This window comes from Danio rerio, chromosome 25 (genome assembly GCF_052040795.2).
Source record: "Danio rerio strain M-AB ecotype USA chromosome 25, GRCz13ab, whole genome shotgun sequence".
Taxonomy (NCBI): Eukaryota; Metazoa; Chordata; class Actinopteri; order Cypriniformes; family Danionidae; genus Danio; species Danio rerio.
Genome location: NC_141045.1, coordinates 12171642 through 12191858, shown reverse-complemented (window position 1 = coordinate 12191858; position 20217 = coordinate 12171642). Strand labels below are relative to the sequence as shown.

Below are 20217 nucleotides of genomic sequence, written 5' to 3'. Positions count from 1 at the left end.
TTTCACTGCCAGTGGGTAAACTGAAAAATCAAAATCACTTAATGACGTTAGATGTCTCTTAATAAAGAACATAATTACTCAAGTACGCAAGGTCACACTGCACAATTTCTGACATTTACTTGCACAGAAGTAGCCCTCACACTATTTTCTTGAGTATTTTTTCACTTTAGCCTTCTGCTTCAGTTTGACCTTCTCCACTACAGCACACAAACACCTTGGCCAAAGATTTGCAGAAAAAAAGTTAGAAGCCTTGAAAGAAAATTAAGTGACATGAAACTCACCAACCAAACCTATTTGATCTGCAATAGAAGTGTGCTCGGCCAGTTGCGCACTACCAAGTCATGTTTTACTGTAACTTCAGCCGCTACAGGAAACTTTAACAAAAACACCTCATTGGTCGATCAGTTTTTAATGTTGTGCATCAAACCAACAAAACAAGTACAAGTAATTTTGGACTAATTTTAATTTGTGTTACTTTCATCAATAAAAAAAATGAGGGTGAAAAATATTTAGCTAGTAACGTGACTAAAAAATTTGCTCATCTAATGAATAAACAGGGCATTATTGTTGGCGAAAAAAGATGACACTAAAATGTTGACTATCGCTTTAAATGTAATGCCATTTTTTTTTAAAAACTTAAGTAAATAATGTGAAATCAATTATAAACGTTCATTCATTCATTTGTTTTCATTTCGGCTTAGTTCCTTCATTAATCTGGGGTTGCCACAGAGGAATGCACTGCCAACTTATCCAGCATATGTTTTACACAGCGGATGCCCTTCCAGCTGCAACCCAGCGATGAGAAACAGCTATACAGTCTCACAGTCACACTCATACACTACGGCCAATTTAGCTTATTTAATTCACCTACAGTGCATGTCTTTAAAATGTGGGGAAATCAGTGTGTTTAAAAAGGTTGCCTCCTTGTATTCTCTAGCTTGAAAATATGTATTTAACTGTGTTTTTACTTGTTACTTGTAATCGCTCCATGCGGCTTGTACAGTTTCTGATCAACTCTTTATATTCACATATCGCGTCTTGAGAGCTTGTGATCCTCTGCCATTTGTCGCTGCTATGGTCACCATTAGCTGTGTCATTGTTATAACTTATGATTAAGAACAGAGCAATATGCTGGGGTTTAACTGCATTGCTTTAATGCACTCCTGCATTAGCCTCACGCATATACTCTGCACTCTGGCTATTTCAACAATGTTAATAAGCCGTTTTGGGCATTTCTTTCTGTCACGCGATGAACACAGTCAATTAATCGCAACAGACTGGGTCATCGGACCAATTAGCACAGATTAGAATCACATAGGAGGAATCGCTGCAAATCAGAGGTGCTGGGATAATTAGGTAAAAATAAATGCATATTATAACAAAATGAAAGTGTTTTTGGAGACCTCCAAAACCAAAATATGACCTTTTTGTGCATAATAGGGGTTCTTTAACTCTAAATGAAAAAGTTTGAGCTGTGAGCTCTTTCAGAGAGAGCTGAAGAACTGTAAAAGCGTCTCTAATAATAAAGAAGTGATTGTCAGGAGAGCTGTGTTCGGTGTGGTTTTGATACATCTGACATTTGTCTTCACCACATGGGACTTTTTTGCTGTGCTTTTCTGTCAGCAGGTGTTTTGTTTGAACTTTAAGTTCTTTTACTTTTGTGTGGAAATATGATATAATTTTTTCATACTTATCACTGTTACTGCAGCAAATTATATGTTGTTGAGGAAATTATCCAGCTTAAACTAGCTTCTGTTTGTTTTAAATTGATGGTTGTGAGTGGTTTTACTGCGTAAGGTTACTGGTTAAGGAAATGTATTATTTTTACACTTATCTTTGTGAGTTTTTTTTATTTACAAGCTTTATTCATATATTTTTATTATTTTTGAACATAATTTTGGGCATCTGCAAATTATACAAATGTTTGCATTTATTTATATTTGTTTTTTATTTACATTTTTTTAATGTATTATTTTATTTATATTATATTATATATTTTTAATAATTTGCTAAATAAAATATTTATTAGGATTTATTATTATCATTATTACTATAATAATAATAATAATAATAATAATTATTATTATTATTAATATTATTATTATTATTATTATTATTATTAGGACCTCATATATGCTCCTAATATTTTATATTATTGACTAATATTTATTTATTATTTTAATATTCTATTTAAATGTGTGTTATTGCTTTTATTCTTTTTATTATTTTTGGGATTTATTATTTAATTTTTTTCATTTTTTATACCTAAATTCTGTGTATATATGTGGGAATATATATATATATATATATATATATATATATATATATATATATATATATATATATATATATATATATAATTTTCCTAATATATCTTTAGGTACTCTGAGACCTCCAAACATAAAAAAAACAAAGTCTCAACCGAACAGTACATCAGGATGTACTGTTCGGTTGAGACTTTGTTATTTTTATGTTTGGAGGTCTAAGAATACCTAAAGATATAATAGAGCAAATAAATACTTTGTTATTAATACTTTATTAACAATGCCTCAACCAAACAGTACATGCTGTTTAAACAAACCACAGACGACAGCAACTTCTCAGTAACAAAATATCACCCTTCAGCACTTATTTCAGGGTGTGCTTTCAAGAAAAAATGAACCCTGAGTTCTTGTTCATGCCCCAGATTCACGTCTAAACCTGCATAGTTAGAAAGATATAATACCAAAGGGATCGAGTGCACATAGCCTAGATACATATATAATGTTTAGGGAAGCAGAACTTGGTGTAAAAAATGGTGTAACAGAAGCCAAAAAATAATAATCAGGTATTGGACATTGCTGAAAACGGTAAGATTACATAAGAATTTAACCAAGTAACAAGATATCAAATATCATCAGGGCATTTCAAATAATCAACAAATATGATTGAAGTCAAATGGGTGAAATCAAAAGTTATTATTAAGTTATTTAGTTATGCTATCAATTAATTCAATTTAATCCACTGAAAAACTTTATTCATAATCTGACCATTTTCTTTTGAGTTTGGAGTAACAGCCACAATATTCTTAACCACGCCCCTCTCACCTTTAGTTTGCTATGAGCCCCGCCCCTACTCAATATTCAGTTTTAGTTAGAAGTACATCAACAAACTGAAAGCCTGATTCAGAGCCAGGATGATGAATCTGTAAATTCAATTATGAGCAATTACAGTAGACTGCGTTTATTTAGGCTGCACTTGATTTTTACTTTGTTCCACCAGTAGGTGGCGACTAATGGGAGTCTTACTTAGTAATGCAAATGATTCATTAAAAAATGATGACTCATTCACAAAAGAAACTCTTTAAAATCACGTCACTGAATTCAGCCTATACCTTCATGGAGGAAACAAACCTTCTTTGAAACATTCAAAATTTGTGTTAGTACATTCTATCGATTAAAGACAAACTAAATGACTGAAGTCCGTATAACTGAACCATGAATCGCTATTTTGACCAATTCTTCAAAAGTCCGTGCTGATGTTTAAGCAGGGGGGCCACTAGAAGAGGAAAGTTAGGACGGTTCTAATGGCCCATGCACTTTAGGGGACCCTGGAGTTGCTATTACCCCATCCCCGCTATTCACTTTCTTCCGTGATACCACCCTCTCACCGCAGTCTTCGCTTAAAAGGGCGACCAAAAAATTTCTGTCATAGGGCCTGAACCAGCCAGCGTCGCCCCTGTGTTGGAGATCTGAAAGTTGAGTATTTTGTTTATTTTAACATACGGTTCCTTGCTGTTTGTTTATTTTTAGCACTAATAATCTGACAAATGATGCAATTAATGACAACACCGCTGACTCTAATAAGGAAAATGCTGAGTTTGTCACTTTTTAAGGTCCCCCAACTGATTTTCGTTGTGGTCTCTGCTATTAGCAACGCATTTTTTTTTGTCTTTGCATGTGTTGTGATGAATTGCATACAAAAGTGTATTCGATGAAGATGTTTTCTCTATTTGTTAGCCTTTTTCTATTTGCATGTTTTTTTAGCTCTCTGGGCCACCGTAGGAATGATGTCGATTTCAAATTCTAAAAAAAGCTGACTCAACTTAAACTTTTGAGGCATCTTGCTGCTGAGATTTTTTAATTGACTCAAATTGAGTCAAGTGCAGTATGTGGGTTAAAAGTTGAGTCAATTCAAAAAAGCTGCGCAGCAAGTTTCTTTACAATTTTAAGTTAAGTGATATAAAAATGCAGAATCATTAACTTTTAGCACTTCTGATGCTGCCTTATTTGAAAATATTTTAGAGACAGACAAACATCGGGCAATATTATTGTCTTTAAAAACAAGAAAACTGCTTTGATACATCATTAGCTACATTTCCATTTACCTATTGTTATGCGCATTTTGGACATGCGCAAAAAACGGTTGATGTAAACACCAAGATGTGCATAAATTTTGAAAATGCCCATAAAAAATGTTTGCACATACTGTTATTTTATATGAAAAGATAAACTTACACAAACTTACGATGGAAACACTTTTACAAAACAAATTCCAGTTTGCGCATGCAGAAATGTTGTTTAAGTCATTCTAGAACGCCTGTCTACTGAACTGTATCAGTACTAGTGTTATTATATTATTAATGACCTCCAGACTTGTTAAGAGTGTCTGTCTCACCGAGTCTCACCGCTTCAAATGCCACAGCACATTCACTGTTTGTCAGGATTGCCTACGAGGCTCAAGTCATTTATTAAATGAAGAAAAGATTCACGCAACTTTTCCTAATGCAGCAAATCCAATTTTACTGTTAATATTTGGCACCAGTTCATCAGGAAGTGGCAATTTTGTTCGATTTGACTCGTTGGATAAAAACGCTGCTTTATTCGCACGTCTTTTATGCGATAATCCAGTTTGCGCATAAAGTAAATCGCATTTTTGGATGGAAACACAGCTACTGTGTAAATGTAGACTGAATGCAAATTTTTCTCCAGAATCACAATTTTAAGTGCGGTCTCTGTGAATTTTAATGTTTGAGATTTTCTGCTTTCATATTAATTCCTGTCATTTTTAATGATTTAATGTTGTGTTTTTAGTCATTTTCAAAAAAAAGTCTTTATACTTTTACTCTATACTTTTAGTTATCCTAAACGAAAATGAGAACTATTTTACAACTAGCTGGAAAAAGTGCATTTGTATATGTATTATATATTTATTCTTCAGTTAACCAGTAAAATATTGTTTTTTTTTTTTCATTTGTTTTTATGCTTGAATGCATCTAAATTTCACCTAAATGCTTTTTAATAATCCACATTCTTTCCCACAATGCATCATGATCCACAAATCTCTTTGATATTTTCTTGCTAACTTGTGAAACATTCTATAACACTTTACAAGAGACACTGTGGGACACGTTGCATGTATGTATAACACTATATATACAGTAGGACACATTGCATGAATGGTACTATATAACATAAATTTTTTAATCTTCCAGAATGTTGTTATTATCTTGTATATGAAGAATATAGTGAATAAAAATACAGAGGTCTACAGTAATAGGCATCAGTTACACTGTCCTGCTGTTTTTGGTGAAATTTTCCTCCATTTTAGTGATATGAGGGCCATTTGAAGAGCCTTGTCATTTTTCCTGCTGTGCGATGTCTACAATAATGAGCTATAAAATATGAGAAGGAGAGATTTCACATCAGCTCTTTCACAGCACTGTCTCTTCTGCTTTGTTTATTTGTTCTGATCCTCTATTCAGACAGTTTTTTGGCATATTGAATGATCTGTAAAAGGGCAATTTATGCATAATGTCAAGAACATGGTGTTCAGTGATGAAGAAGAGGTGGACAGAAGATACTTCTCTCTGTCAGACAAATTTTGCATGGTGTTCTTTTAATATATGGGTAGCTCATATACATTCATTTTATTGTTAAATAAAAAAATACATTACATCAAAAGTTTGCATCAGTTTTTACATATTTTCTGTTTCAGTGTGAATTTTAGTTTTGGTAACTGTGTTGTGTGTCAGATTTCTATATTTAGTTAGACTTAGGATCTATTTTATACGTTATTTTTCATGTCTGTGCACTTTTAATAAATATTTCATGTTACATTTTCTAAATTTTAGGTTTATTTAGGTATCACTTAGCTATTGTCTATTCTAAAAGTATGGCTTTTAATTTACATTTGCTGTGTTTTATTCTTTTGCTTAATTACTTTAGTCAGATTCCTCTCAATACTTGTTTTTATTTTCATCTCTTTTCATCGTTTTACTTTAAAGTTAATGCAACAGATCAACAGTGTTCAACACCTTAATTTTTCACACTTGTCAGTAATATAGGTCTGCTGCATTGTCAAACGCACTGGTGCTCAACCTAAAACTTGAAAAACTACCATTGCCAGCCACATTATTTCCCACAATGCATTAAAATCCCAAACCACAATCCTCTCTGATCTCTTTCCAGACTGACGATTCATCTGCCACTCCCAAACAAGCAATCCGTCATCTTAGGCTACCCTGCCTATAGGGATGAAAACTATATCACAATATTTTCTGGTATTTACTGCAATATTAAGAACAATGATAATTCACACCTATCCAATAAGATCTTTCGAGAGAGTATTATCTTTTTAATTTCTATTTTTATATTATGTTTTTAATCTTTTTATTTATATATTTTAACTAAAATAGGATGTTGTGAGCACACACTTAATGAAATATCTGTTTCAGTATTATTGTAGTTATAATAATACTATTTAACAATTAATAATAATAATAATAACAACAACAACAATTATTATTATTAATATAATTATTATTATTATTTTATTGTAAAGATAAGGGATGTGAAAAGTGTTCTCACAACAATGTAATTTCTAACTTCGATCATTTTCGATACTGTTCATTCATTCATTCATTTTCTTTTCGGTTTTACCCCTTTATTAATCCGGGGTCAAAACAGCGGAATGAACCACCAACTTATCCAGCCTGTTTTAACACAGCGGATGCCCTTCCAGCGGCAACCCATCTCTGGGAAACATCCACACACACTCATTCACACACATACACTACGGACAATTTAGCCTACCCAATTCACCTGTACCTCATGTCTTTGGACTGTGGGGGTAACCAGAGCACCCGAAGGAGACCCACGCGAACGCAGGGAGAACATGCAAACTCCACAAAGAAATGCCAACTGACCCAGCCGAGGCTTGAACCAGCAACTCTCTTGCTGATGTGTGACAGCATTACCTACTGCTTCACTGCGTCGCCTATTTTCAATACTGTGATGTGAGAATTAGGGGTCGCAATAACCAACAAATTTGCAATACAATACTGTTATTTCTAACTTTGATAAAATACCTTGAAAAATATAGATATTCAATACTATTTTGTATATGTTCATATAAAATAAGGGCTGTCGCAATGACAACAATTTACTGTAATTTTCAATTACAATAGCTTGAAAAATATTGATATTCAATGCCATTTTGGATACTGTGATATGAGAATTAAGACAGCCGCGATATCCGACAATTTTGTAATACAATACTGTCATTTCTAACTTTGATACAGCACCTTGACAAAATACAATATTTGATACAATTTTTGTTACTGTATTATGAGAATTAAGGCTATCTAAGGCCCAATCCCAATTCTACCCCTTACCCCTTACCCCTACCCCTCGTTTTGCGCGTGCCTGTGAAAGGGTAGTGGTGTCCCAATTCTCTTTATCTTGAAGGCGTAGGGCTAAGGGCAAGGGGTATACACTTCTTCAAATGAAGATTTTTCAGGACCACACTCGAAACCAAGGGGTAGGAAAAATTTCACAGAATACACTAGGTCCAACTGGACCCGGAAGTAAGGAGATCCACTAATTCGTATTTTTTGTCATTATTACAAATTTTAACAACAAACAAACACATTTTAATATATTCATAACCGCGTTCGTGTTTTACCATCATGCTTAAAAAAAAAATAACTGAAATAAAAACAGCTAAATTTCGAGATCTATAATCCCTAATAATAACTTCTGTACAGCAGTCCCACAACATTCTGACAGTCGATGACACTGCATGTCAGAAAAGTCTAGTGGCAGGGGAATGGGCTTTTTACAGTGTCTGCTATAATGTTCATGTTGTTTTTGGTGTGTTTACATTAATGAATATGAACACTGTGTAAATGCACAGTACTGTTATGATCTTATAGCCACATTAGATCATTATGATAACAATACATGGCTTCAGTGATTTCAGTGATGAAGATAAATACCAAAAAATAACAAAACTGGAATCACTACAGTAGTCGCCATCATCTGAACTCATATGAAGCAAGAGATCGCGAGGACATACAATGACGTGTGCAGGTGATGTACTGCTGTCCCAATTCTTAGGGGTAAACTTTGAAGCCCTTCCCCTTAACCTTTGGTTGCAAGGGCTAAGAGGAAGGGGTAGGGGTACAAAAATAGAATTAGGATTGGGCCTAATTCTAATTCTACTAAAAAAATAAAATAAAATAATTAGAGCTGACGCAAGAGCCAACAATTTTGCAATATGATATTGTTATTTCTAAATTTGATACAATACCTTAAAAATAGTGACATTACAGATAATTTTTGATACCATAATATGAAAATTCTGTTCTCCCTGTGTTCGCGTGGGTTTTATCCAGGTGCTCCGGTTTTTCCCATAAGTCCAAAGGCATGCGCTAGGTGAATTGGTTAAGCTAAATTGTCCGTAGTGTATGTGTGTGAATGAGTGTGTATGGGTGTTTCCCAGTGATGTTTTGCAGCTGGAAAGCCATCTGTTGCATAAAACATATGCTGGATAGGTTAGCGTTTCATTCCGCTGTGGCGACCCCTGATTAATAAAGGGACTTAGCTAAAAAGGAAATGAATGAATGAATGTTCCCATGTTTGATACCTTAATATAAAAAATTTGAGTTGTCGCAATTGCAGCAAATTTGTAATAAAATACTGTAATTTCTAACTTTGATACAACAGCTTGAAAAATATCGATATTTGATACAATTATCAATACCCTTATCTGAGAATTAGGGCAGTCGCGATAACCAACAGTTTTGCAATACAATATTGTCATCTCTAACTTCGATACAATATCTTGAAAAATATCGATATTCAATATAATTTTTGATACCGTGATATGAAAAGTATGGCTGCCGCAATAACCGGCAATTTTGCAATACAATACTGTCATTTCTAGCTTCGATACAATACTTTGAAAAATATCAATATTCTATTCTATTTTTAATACCTTGATATGAAAATTAGTGCTGTTGCAATAACTGACCATTTTGCAATACCACGCTATTGACAAGCTAACAGCGTAAAAACGAAAGCAACCCCATATGCGACAATATTTACATAAATCACATGAGCAAACTAATAAATTGTATGAATGACTGCCAACATTCACAAATATTTTTATATGTATTCAATTGTGTGTGTTTGTGTGTGTTTCAATATGTGTATAAGTGGAAACATACAAATCACATGATCAGATTATGTTATAAAGAAATAAGAAAAATACAACAACAAAGATAACAAGTAATAAGATATTTACAACATTAGCAATTATAGAATAAATAGTAATAACCTTATAGAAATAATCAGAAGTGTTTTCAAACATTCAACTGATGTTATGAAGTTAATTTGGATAAAACGTACTGTATGTCAGTTTAATCTCATCCACAAGTAAAACTGTTTCAACTTTACTACATTTATTCAATGCACAAACCAATTTATTGTTGCACTGAACAGGCCTGACCAGTTGCAGATTGTGGGTTTCATCCTGTAGATATTATGATAGGAAGATTTATTTCAATACTGCTTAGAATTTTCACCAGTATGTTGCAAAAAGTCTGATGTCTGTATATAGCTATAGCTGAATCCAGCAACTAAGCAGAATCTTGTTATCTCCATGGATAATGAATGACGGGCTCCACGTGGTCTGCTGAATGTTTCATGCCCAGGTTTTAGTTTGATGCATGGGTTGTGTATTTGGCTTGACGTGTGTGTGTGTGTGTGTGGTGAGTGTTTTCTCTTTTTTTACCTAACATGCACAAATCAGCCCTCTGGTGTGTATTTCATTTTTAAAAATGGTGTTTTGTTGTAACAAAAAATTTAGTCAAATGTAGACAATTCTGACATTGGGTTTTTCATTCATTCATTTTCATTTCGGCTTATTCCCTTTATTAATCTGGGGTCGCCACAGCGGAATGAACCGGCAACTTATTTAGCAATTTATGCAGCGGATTCCCTTCCAGCTGCAACTCATCCCTGGGAAACATCCATACACACTCATTCACACTCATACACTACGGTCAATTTTTTTTAGCATAGGCAGTTCACCTGTATATTATATTCTTATACAATATGTTCAGCAGGTGACGCAGTGGCGCAGTAGGTAGTGCTGTCGCCTTACAGCAATAAGGTTGCTGGGTTGCTGGTTCGAGCCTCGACTCAGTTGGCGTTTCTGTGTGAAGTTTGCATGTTCTCCCTGCGTTCGCGTGGGTTTCCTCCGAGTGCTCCGGTTTCCCACACAGTCCAAAGACATGCGGTACAGGTGAATTGGGTAGGCTTAATTGTCTGTAGTATATGAATGTGTGTGTGAATGAGTGTGTGTGGATGTTTCCCAGAGATGGGTTGCAGCTGGAAGGGCATCCGCTATGTAAAAACGTGCTGGATAAGTTGGCAGTTTATTCTGCTGTGGTGACCCCGGATTATTAAAGGAACTAAGCCAACAAGAAAATGAATGAATGAATATGTTCAGCTTAAGTCTTGATTATGTGAAAACACTGAGACGTAATATTAATAAAACATTAATTTAAATAATTTTATCTTATTTTGTTGTGTGATTTTCCTTATTTCGCCGACATATTTAGCTGTTATATTCAACCCAGGCTCATTCTGAAAACATACCTCTATATACATTTCTGGAGACCGTCAAATACGTCCCAGGAGCTACGTTTTTTTTGCAGTTTTTGTTGTCACGAATTCAACAGAGTGTGTTTCCATTGGCTGTTGCTTTCTGAAACCGTTCTTCACCAGACTCGAACCCCATCGTGACGTACGTACATGGCGAGCTACTGAACAAACTGGTAACAGCCGGAAAGCCATATGAAGCTAAACGGTCAGCTGGTAAGCGTGAAAAAGAACGCCATCATACCGCCCTGCATCATCTGTAAAAAAATGAAATACAGCCATACCTACTTCTGGCTACCCAATTTACGATCTCCAGAAATGTATAGGGCTACATTTTCAGAATGAGTCTTATGTTGGTTTTATTCTTGTTTGGGTAAACTGTCCATTTAATCTTTTTATTTCCTCATTTTATTGTATCATCCGCTGCGTTAAACATATGCTGGATAAGTTGGCGGTTCATTCTGCTGTGGCGACCCCTAATTAATAAAGGGACTAAGCCAAAAAAGAAAATGAATGAATGTTGTACCACAAAATGTGCACACTCTCTTTTTTCCTCATTTAAATTCAGTGTAAGAACTTATTGACTGGTGTCTTTGCGATATTTGCAATCAATGCCAGTGACTTTGCCATTCCTTTCAAAGGCAACGTGTCCATGCAAACAAGCATCGATTCCACGATTCCTCAAGTCTCCCTTCTTTTAACATTTATAATTAGCCTGAATAGCAAAAACAGCCCTTCCTTTAACTCGCAAAGTCTTGCCTGATTGTCATAGTAACTATTAGCATTGTCATAGTAACTATTGCTCAGAAAGTGCCTCTTATATCAGTTTGCAAAGAACCAAATGTCTCCTGCAAGGCTCGGTGGAAAAGCTATCAGATAAACCTGCAACGGATTCTTTTAGAGAAAAGCCCATCTGGTAACTCTGACCTTCACTCGTCTTTGTCAACATGCAATGAGCCACTTTGTCGCAGATGCCGAAAGGCCTGAGAAAATGCCAAATTGCACATTTACCCAGTGCAATCCTCTTTTGAACAATAAACAAATTCATTGTTATCCACACAGGAGCCGGAAAAAAAGGGGGGAGTGAATCAATCTTGAATAAAAAGCCATTTAATGAGCTCGAGCGCTTTGGTGCCAGAAGTCGCTGCTCTCATATAATGCACAGATGGGAACCAATGTTTAACAAGACAAGCGCGAGAGTTTGGATGGGTTTGTGCTGCCTAAAATGATTGCAAATTGATTTTTTTTTACTGAACAACAGTTCTCTAATAGGCCCTGATTGGGTCTGTTCCTGAGGGAAATCTCATTGTGTTTGTTGTTGATGACCCTGATGAACATTTGCACATGCTAAATGTGTTTTTACTTTGCTTGTTTGGCCCTGTTTCCACTTTGGATTTTCGGTGATCTGATTATAAGAGGTCAAGAGATCATTTACGCCTTAGTATTAGTATTTTGAGGCAATTTGAATTAATTCGTCGACATGGAGGTATTTCTTTTTAACTACTTTAGGAAATGGCTGAAAGTGGACAAGCACAAAGCATTTTAAAAACAGGAACTTTGTCTACCTCCGTAATGAAATGTGGTCTCTGTACATACAGTAGTCAACATTCGTGGTTCATCACCTTTCATCAAAGTTGTCCTAAAACTATTGAACAACACCCATTCTTGTTTTGTCTAACCCAAACGGCTAGCATCATGCTACATTGGCAGTTTAATTACTAAAGTGACAGCCTACTCTATTTTTTAGTAATCTGGTGGGCTAATTGGCTATCATCATGCTAAATTTACTAGACTGTTGAACTGATAAGCTAACATTGGTGTCACTACTTTATAGGTTAATTGACTAGCATCATGCTAAATTGTCAGCCTAATTGACTGCTAAGAGATATACTAAGCTAAACCAAAAGTAGCACTGACAAAAACCCTAACAAATTTTTCCTTTCTCCAAGCCGCTTGGCCTTTCTCATAATTCTGTCACTTATCTAAAAAGCTAATCAACTAGTATCATGCTAAATTTGCAATGTAATTACTAAAGTGACAGGCTGACGTATTTTGTCAGTAATCTGGTAGGCCAGTTGTCTATATCATCATGCTAAATTTGCACAAGGCCTACTAGACTGCTGAATTGATAAGCTAACATAGGTGTCACTACTTTAGCAGGCTAGTTGTCTAGCATCATGCTAAATTGTCAGCCTAATTGATAGCTAAGTGATAGACTAAACCAGAAGTTAGCACTGACAAAAACCCAAATTTCCCTTTCCCCAAGCCGTTTGTCTTTTCAAACATTTCTCTCACTAATCTAACAGGCTAATTGGTTATCATCATGCTACATTTGTGGCGTAATTGCTAAAGTGAGAGGTAACATTTTGTCACTAATCTAGCAGGTTAAATGGCTAGCGTCGTGCTAAATTTGGAGCCTAATAGACTGTTGAAGTGATAGGCTAACATATTACTCAGCAGGCTGAGATACTAGTATGAGGATTTGTAGCGTAATACACACGCTAACCCCTCCCGAATATTAGCATTGACGAAAGCCAAAGTTTTAAAGTTACAGAACTTTAAAAAGAGCATAACAAAGTTGTAAATTCAAAGTAGTAGGCTAAACAGATACCTGCTTATTTGTTCGACATTAGCCAATTTAGCCACTTGTTTAACTGCTTGCTAATCAGCTAGTAATATGCCTTTTAGGGTAATGAGCTATAAGCTAACTGAACAACACATGTTTACTTTGATAGTTAGCTTCTGTTTAATAATTTACCACTACAAAAGCTCAGAAAACATATATTGAGCTTGTTTGCTAATGGCCAGCTGTTTCCAGTTAGCCTTCTTTGATTAGCATGTTCTTGACAGTATTCATACTACTCTCACACTCACCCGCTCCTTTCTTCTATCCTGTCTAATTAAAGCCATATAAAACACATAACAATAATCAATTTAGACAAATGCAAAGTGAATAAGGCTGACTATACGTACGTCATCTCCATGTCTTCCTCATCAGCGCTAATTAATCTGGAAGAGGCTCATGCATATGACCTCGCCATTCATTATACGCTTACTCGAATTAGCAATTCAAAAGAAGATCCCACTTGTGCCCTCTCGCTCTGACCACAGAAATTCAAATCAGACTCCGTGTTTAACTAAACTAATGACCCGCGCACCTAATTCAAGAACGTCTCCGCTAGCGGCATTTCCTGTAACGAATCCACAGGCCGTAAAGGTAGTAACAGATCGGTCGGATGTTATTAACATATGTATGGTGGATTTTATTATAATTCACAACCTGTCTTCGTTCTGCTGGTGTGAAAATATGAACCATAGGGAATAAGACATGTGCAAAACCTTTGCGTAAATCCTCATGTAGAGTGAGACCGATCTTATTTGCTGTATTAGCAGAAACCTGAATGGCTGGTGAATAAATGAGCAGAGGTTTTCATGTTTTGTGACAGGCCTGGCTTTCATTTGTAAGCTCTGTTGGTCACAGCTTTACAAAGGCTATTTAAAAAGTGTGAAATCGAGGAAACAATATTAATGCGGCATGTCGTGACTTGCTTAACAAAAAAGGGGATTTTGTTTAAATAATGCATGATTAGTGTATTGTACTTGTAGATATTATTGGCTGTAAAGTATATGTCACTATGCTGCTTTTATATCAATATTTCTATTGAAATAATTGATATAAGGAAACATATGTGAATTATATGACAATTAATAATTATCTCGTCATAAAGCCTTAAAGAAGGGGTGTCCAAATTCGCTCCTGGAGGTCCTGCATAGTTTAGCTCTAACTTCCACTAACACACCTGTCTGGAAGTATACCCAGAAAGAGCTTGATTAGCTGGTTCAGGTGTGTTTAATTGGGGTTAGAACTAAAATATGTAGGACACTGGCCCTCCAGGACCGAGTGTGGACACCACTACCTTAAAGGAACACTCCAAAAATAAAAATAAAAAATAGGCTGATTTTACAAATCTTTAGAGTTAAATATTTGAGGTTATTCACTTTTGAATTCAATCAGCCGATATACAGTTATGGCAGGAACATTTTAGTTTAGTTTAGCTTAGCATAATTCATTGAATCGGATTAGACCATTAGCATCTCACTCAAAAATTCTTCTTTGATAATGTTTCTATTTAAAGCCTGGATCCTCTGTAGTTACATCATGTTTTAAGACTGATGAAAAATTTAAAGTAGCTTTTTTCTAGGCTGATATGGCTAACTTTACTCTCATTCCGGTGTAATAATAAAGGAACTTAGCTGTCATTCCATGGCTGCAGAAGATGCAATGAGATCATGCCTGAAAATAGTCCCCAGCTATGTAACTTCCAACATTTCGGCCTAGAATATGGCAACACAGTGGCTCAGTAGTTAGCACTGTCGCCTCACAGCAAGAAGGTTGCTGGTTCGAGTCCCAGTTGGCGTTTCTGTGTGGAGTTTGCATGTTCTCCCTGTGTTGGCGTGGGTTTCCTCTGGGTGCTCCGGTTTCCCCCAGTCTAAAGACATGTGCTATAGGTGACTTGGATTAACTAAATTGGTCATAGTGTATATGAATGAGTTTGTATGGGTATTTCCCAGTACTGGGTTGCGGCTGGAAGGGTATCCGCTGTGTAAAACATATGCTGGATAAGTTGGTGGTTCATTCCACTGTGGTGAATCCAGGTGAATAAAGGAACTACACACAAAAAAACAGAGGGGGGACTGTCAAACTTGGGTTTGGACCAGGCATTCAAACCAAGTGTGAAAGCACCCTTAAAGACAACTCTTTGGTCATTTTTGAGGAATATGCTAATGGTCTAATCTGATTCAATGATCTATGCTAAGCTAAGCTAAAAGTGCACTCACCAGACTCTGAGATCGGCTGAATAGGTTCAAAAATGGTAAAACTTATCTAACTCTAGGGTAGTCGTAAAATTAGCTTAACTAGCAAGTGGAATGTTCCTTTATGAAACCTGTTTTAAGCTCAATATAATCAGTGTGTATAAAACTCTTATGTGTCCTCCATTTAAACTTGATCCTGAAACATGTTGAACTTATCCAAATCAACTCATCAGTGTTGTTTTCTATTTGCAGGCTCAGCATGTGGCCCATTGAGAGCGCCAAAAATCAAAGGTGATTAAAAGTGTCCAACAGCCATCCTTACAGCCACACTCAAGAGACCCATTGCTGACTGGAGGTTCTTCAGCTTGATTTCTTTAGCAGTAAACACGCAAGCAGATCAAACACGTACCAAAGCAGCTACGGATTATGCACATATAGGCTCCGACTTGAAATTTAGCTAAGAACATCTCTGAAACCATGGCGGACCCATACCAAAACAACATTTACCACCAGGGAGATGGAGACAGTTATGGGACGTATGGACAGGGAGGACAGGACGGCTACGGGTATCAAACCGACTACCCTCCCCAAGAAGAAGACGCTGCCAGTGATGCTACTGAAGGACACGATGAAGATGATCAAATGTATGAAGGGGAATATCAGGGTATCCCACATCCAGATGAGGTCAAGGCTGCTCGGAGGGCGGCGAGAGCGAAAGCAAGGACCCCGACGGACACCGTGTCGGAACTCGAGGAGCTTGCCGAACAATACGAGGACATCATGGAGGACTGTGGACATGGGAAGTTCCAGTGGACCCTGTTTGTGGTGTTGGGTCTGGCGCTCATGGCAGACAGTGTCGAGTGCTTTGTAGTGGCTTTGGTTCTACCCAGTGCTGAGAAAGACATGTGTTTGTCCCACGCTGAGAAGGGAATGCTGGGTAAGTCACCATTTTCACGAGTTTGAAAAAGTACCAACGGATGGACCTAAATGAAAATTTTGGGAAATAACTATTAACTAACTAATTATTGGGAATAATAGTTGTTCATATTGGGAAGCCGATAACCAATATTTTTTTAATATTTGGAATCTGATAACTGATAATTATTAATATATGGAAGCCAATAATTCATAAATCTTTATATTTGAAAGCCGATAACCAAATTTTTTTTTATATTTGGAAGCTGATAACCGATAATTTCTTACATTTGGAAGCCAATAACTGATAATTCTTTATATTTGGAAACCGATAACAATAATTATTTTGATTTGGAAGCTGATAACCGATAATTCTTTATATGGAAGCCAATAACTGATAATTCTTTATATTTGCAAGCCGACAACGATAATTATTTTTATTTGGAAGCTGATGACCGATAATTCTTTACATTTGGAAGCCAATAACTGATAATTCTTTATATTTGGAAGCTAAAAAACGATAATTATTTATATCTGGAAGCCTATAGCCCATAATTTTTTATATTTGGAAGCTGATAGCCAATAATTACATATATTTGAAAGCTGATAACTATAAATCTGTGGAAGCCGATAACTGATAATTCTTTATTTATGGAAGCCGATAACAATATCTCTTTATATTTGGAAGCCAATAACAATTTTTTTTTTCCGGAAGCTGATAACCAATAATTCTTTATATTTGGAAGCAGATAACCATTATTCTTTATATATGGAAGCCGACAACCGATAATTATTTATAATTGGAAGCTGATAGCCCATAGTTACTTATGTTTGGAAGCTGATAACCACTAATTATTTATATTTGAAAGCCGATATCGATAATTCTTTATTTATGGTATCCGATAACGATAAATCTTTATATTTGGAAGCCAATAATCAATAATACTTTGTATTTGGAATCTGATAACAGATCATTTTTAATATTTGGAAGCCAATAATCGATAATTCTCTATATATGGAATCCGATAATGATAATTCTTTATATTTGGAAGCCGATAACCGATAGTTATTTATATTTGGAAGCCGATAAAAATAATTACTTATATTTGGAAGCTGATAACCGATAATTATTTGTATTTGGAAGCTGATAACTGATAATTATTTATCATCGGAAGCCGATAACTGATATATAGGCTGATACCAATAATATATTAGAAATATTAATAGGGCATTGTTAGCTAAAGTAAATCTGCATCATAATGATACTGTCAGCAATGTAGCATATTATTGTTTTAAATCTTTAGCACTACATAGCATACTGTTTTACATGTTTTTTTATTAAGTATACTTTGCTCTGTAGTGTTTTCCCATGATGCAGTGCATTTTTGCGTTACATTTCTGCTAAGCTAAAATGTTGCATGTTGAATGTACTGCCAAACGGCAACTTTACATTTACATCTCCACTGCTAAGACTAATATTAAAATGCTAAATTACGCTAATTTAGCAGAAATGCTAACTGTTAGCTAAAGTAAAAATCCAGCAAAATGAGTGATCAAAACATGATTGAAACCTTTAGCTCTGTAATCATGTGTTGATTTTAAAGTATAATTTGAGTTACTCATTTTCCATGATGCACTGCTTGCAGTTTCACATTTCTATTGCTAATAAGCTAATAGGTTGCTAGCATATCCTTTTTGAATGCTTATTTGATTGTACTTTCATAAAATAAAGCCATAACAAAATGCTCAATTTAACAAAAATGCAAACAGCACAGTGTTAGCTGAAGAAAATATGCAAACTAAGGAGATTTTTTTTAAATAAATTAGCATACTGCTGTTTTAAACATTTATCACCGCACAATGATCGAGCATGCTATAAACACTGTGCCAAATGTACAGTATTTAACATTATACAGTACATATGGCACAGTGTCTATGGCATGCTCGATTATTAAGCAGTGATAAATGTTCAATACAGCAGTTACTATAAGCTTAAAATGATCACAAACACTTACCTACGTAATGAATTTTATGGATATAGATGTAGATATAATTTTTCCTGAATCATTGTTGGAGTATATAAAGCTACCAAGCAAAACTAAATTAAATCCTGCTGGTTATGGACTCATGGAAGCTGTTCCATATGCATATGCTGATGAAAGTTTTAGTCTAATGAATCCTAGTGATTTTGTGAATTGAGACAGAGCAGAGTGATGGCATACAGTCAATTTTAGCCAGCTGGTACTTAAAGAGACCATCAATTAAAAACGTTCTTAAATTAGCTAATGGAGAATTCGACGGCTGAGATTCATGCGGCTGGGTTTCTCGCTCGGTTTTACATCAATCCGCTCTTGCTTAGTAAAGCAGTTGGGGAAACTGACTCGTGACTCCCAAAGGTAGGCCAGATTTGGGCTGGGTTTTGGCCAGATTAAAACCTTGGAGAGACAATTAAGTAAGACCAAGCAAGCATACAAATCAGGTAGCTGTCTCTATAGCTAGGACAGAATTTTATTTTTATAAAAGATTTTCGCTTCTGCAGGCACTCCCTTGTGATAAATCACTATTAAAAATGAAAGGAGGAGCTAAGAAGCAAGATCAATATATTAGATTTTTTCCCCTTGATCTCATTTGGGAGAAAACAATCAGTTTTACCTGATAATCCCAACATTTTCAGATGGATCTGCTGAATAATTCATTAGTTACAGCTGGAAGCTAGATTTAAAGACTTTGGCTTACCTTGTAATACCCAACATAATGTACAAATCTGTCTATCAAACTGAATTTTCCAAGGCACCAGGGGTGACGGTGCAAAACCTCCCCCCGTTTGGTTAAGTGATATTGATGTGTGTGCAGAAGTGACGTGTATGAGAGTAAAGACTGTCTGTGAGCATCAGGGAGCCAGAATGAGCGAGCACTTTCCATCCTGCACGCCCGTCGGTGAAGAAAAACCGAGTCAGCAGTAGCCCAACAGATCGATAGCTTCCCTCCTGACCTTGCTCTGATACACAATCCCTTGCCCACCTCCCCCTCAAATCACCGTCAGGTTATGTTCATCACTTGCTTTTCATATACTTCACATCACTAATGGAGCCTGCTCTGAACCGCCGTCTTTATATAGACATTCTAGCTTTAGCTGGTCTTGAACCAAACAGGAAGTCTTGTACGTGGGTCTGCCACTTTGCAGTTCCTTCTTAGCCCAGAATTCTTCAATTCATGATGGTGCAATGTTTGTGTATCTAGTTGGAAGAGTAGCAATGAATGGTGTAAATTGGTTCAGTGCCAGTGGTCCAGTTAGCATTTCTTCTAAATGTACTTAATTAGTATGAGGGAGAGAAGCACGGTGCTCAAGTGGTTAGCATAGTTGTCTCACACCAAGAATGTGGCTGGTTCTAGTCCCAGCTGGACCAGAAGACCTTCTGTCTGGAGTTTGCATGCTCCCCCCATGTCTGTGTGGGTTTTCTCCAGGTGCTTTATTTCCCCCCACAATCCAAATATGTGGTACATGTGAAATGGCCGTAGTGTGTGAATAGGACAGTGTGTCTGTGCTTCCTCCACACTG

General features: G+C 35.9%; 1 protein-coding gene across 1 annotated transcript in view; it reads left to right on the top strand.

The window, feature by feature from the left end:
* sv2bb (synaptic vesicle glycoprotein 2Bb) overlaps positions 1–20217 on the top strand; it is a 51563-nt gene that overhangs the window by 15046 nt on the left and 16300 nt on the right. The window contains exon 2 of the mRNA XM_087311890.1: positions 15996–16680. Within this exon, the coding sequence (XP_087168016.1) occupies positions 16221–16680 (460 nt within the window). The 5' untranslated portion in view covers positions 15996–16220. The remainder of the gene's footprint in view (positions 1–15995; positions 16681–20217) is intronic.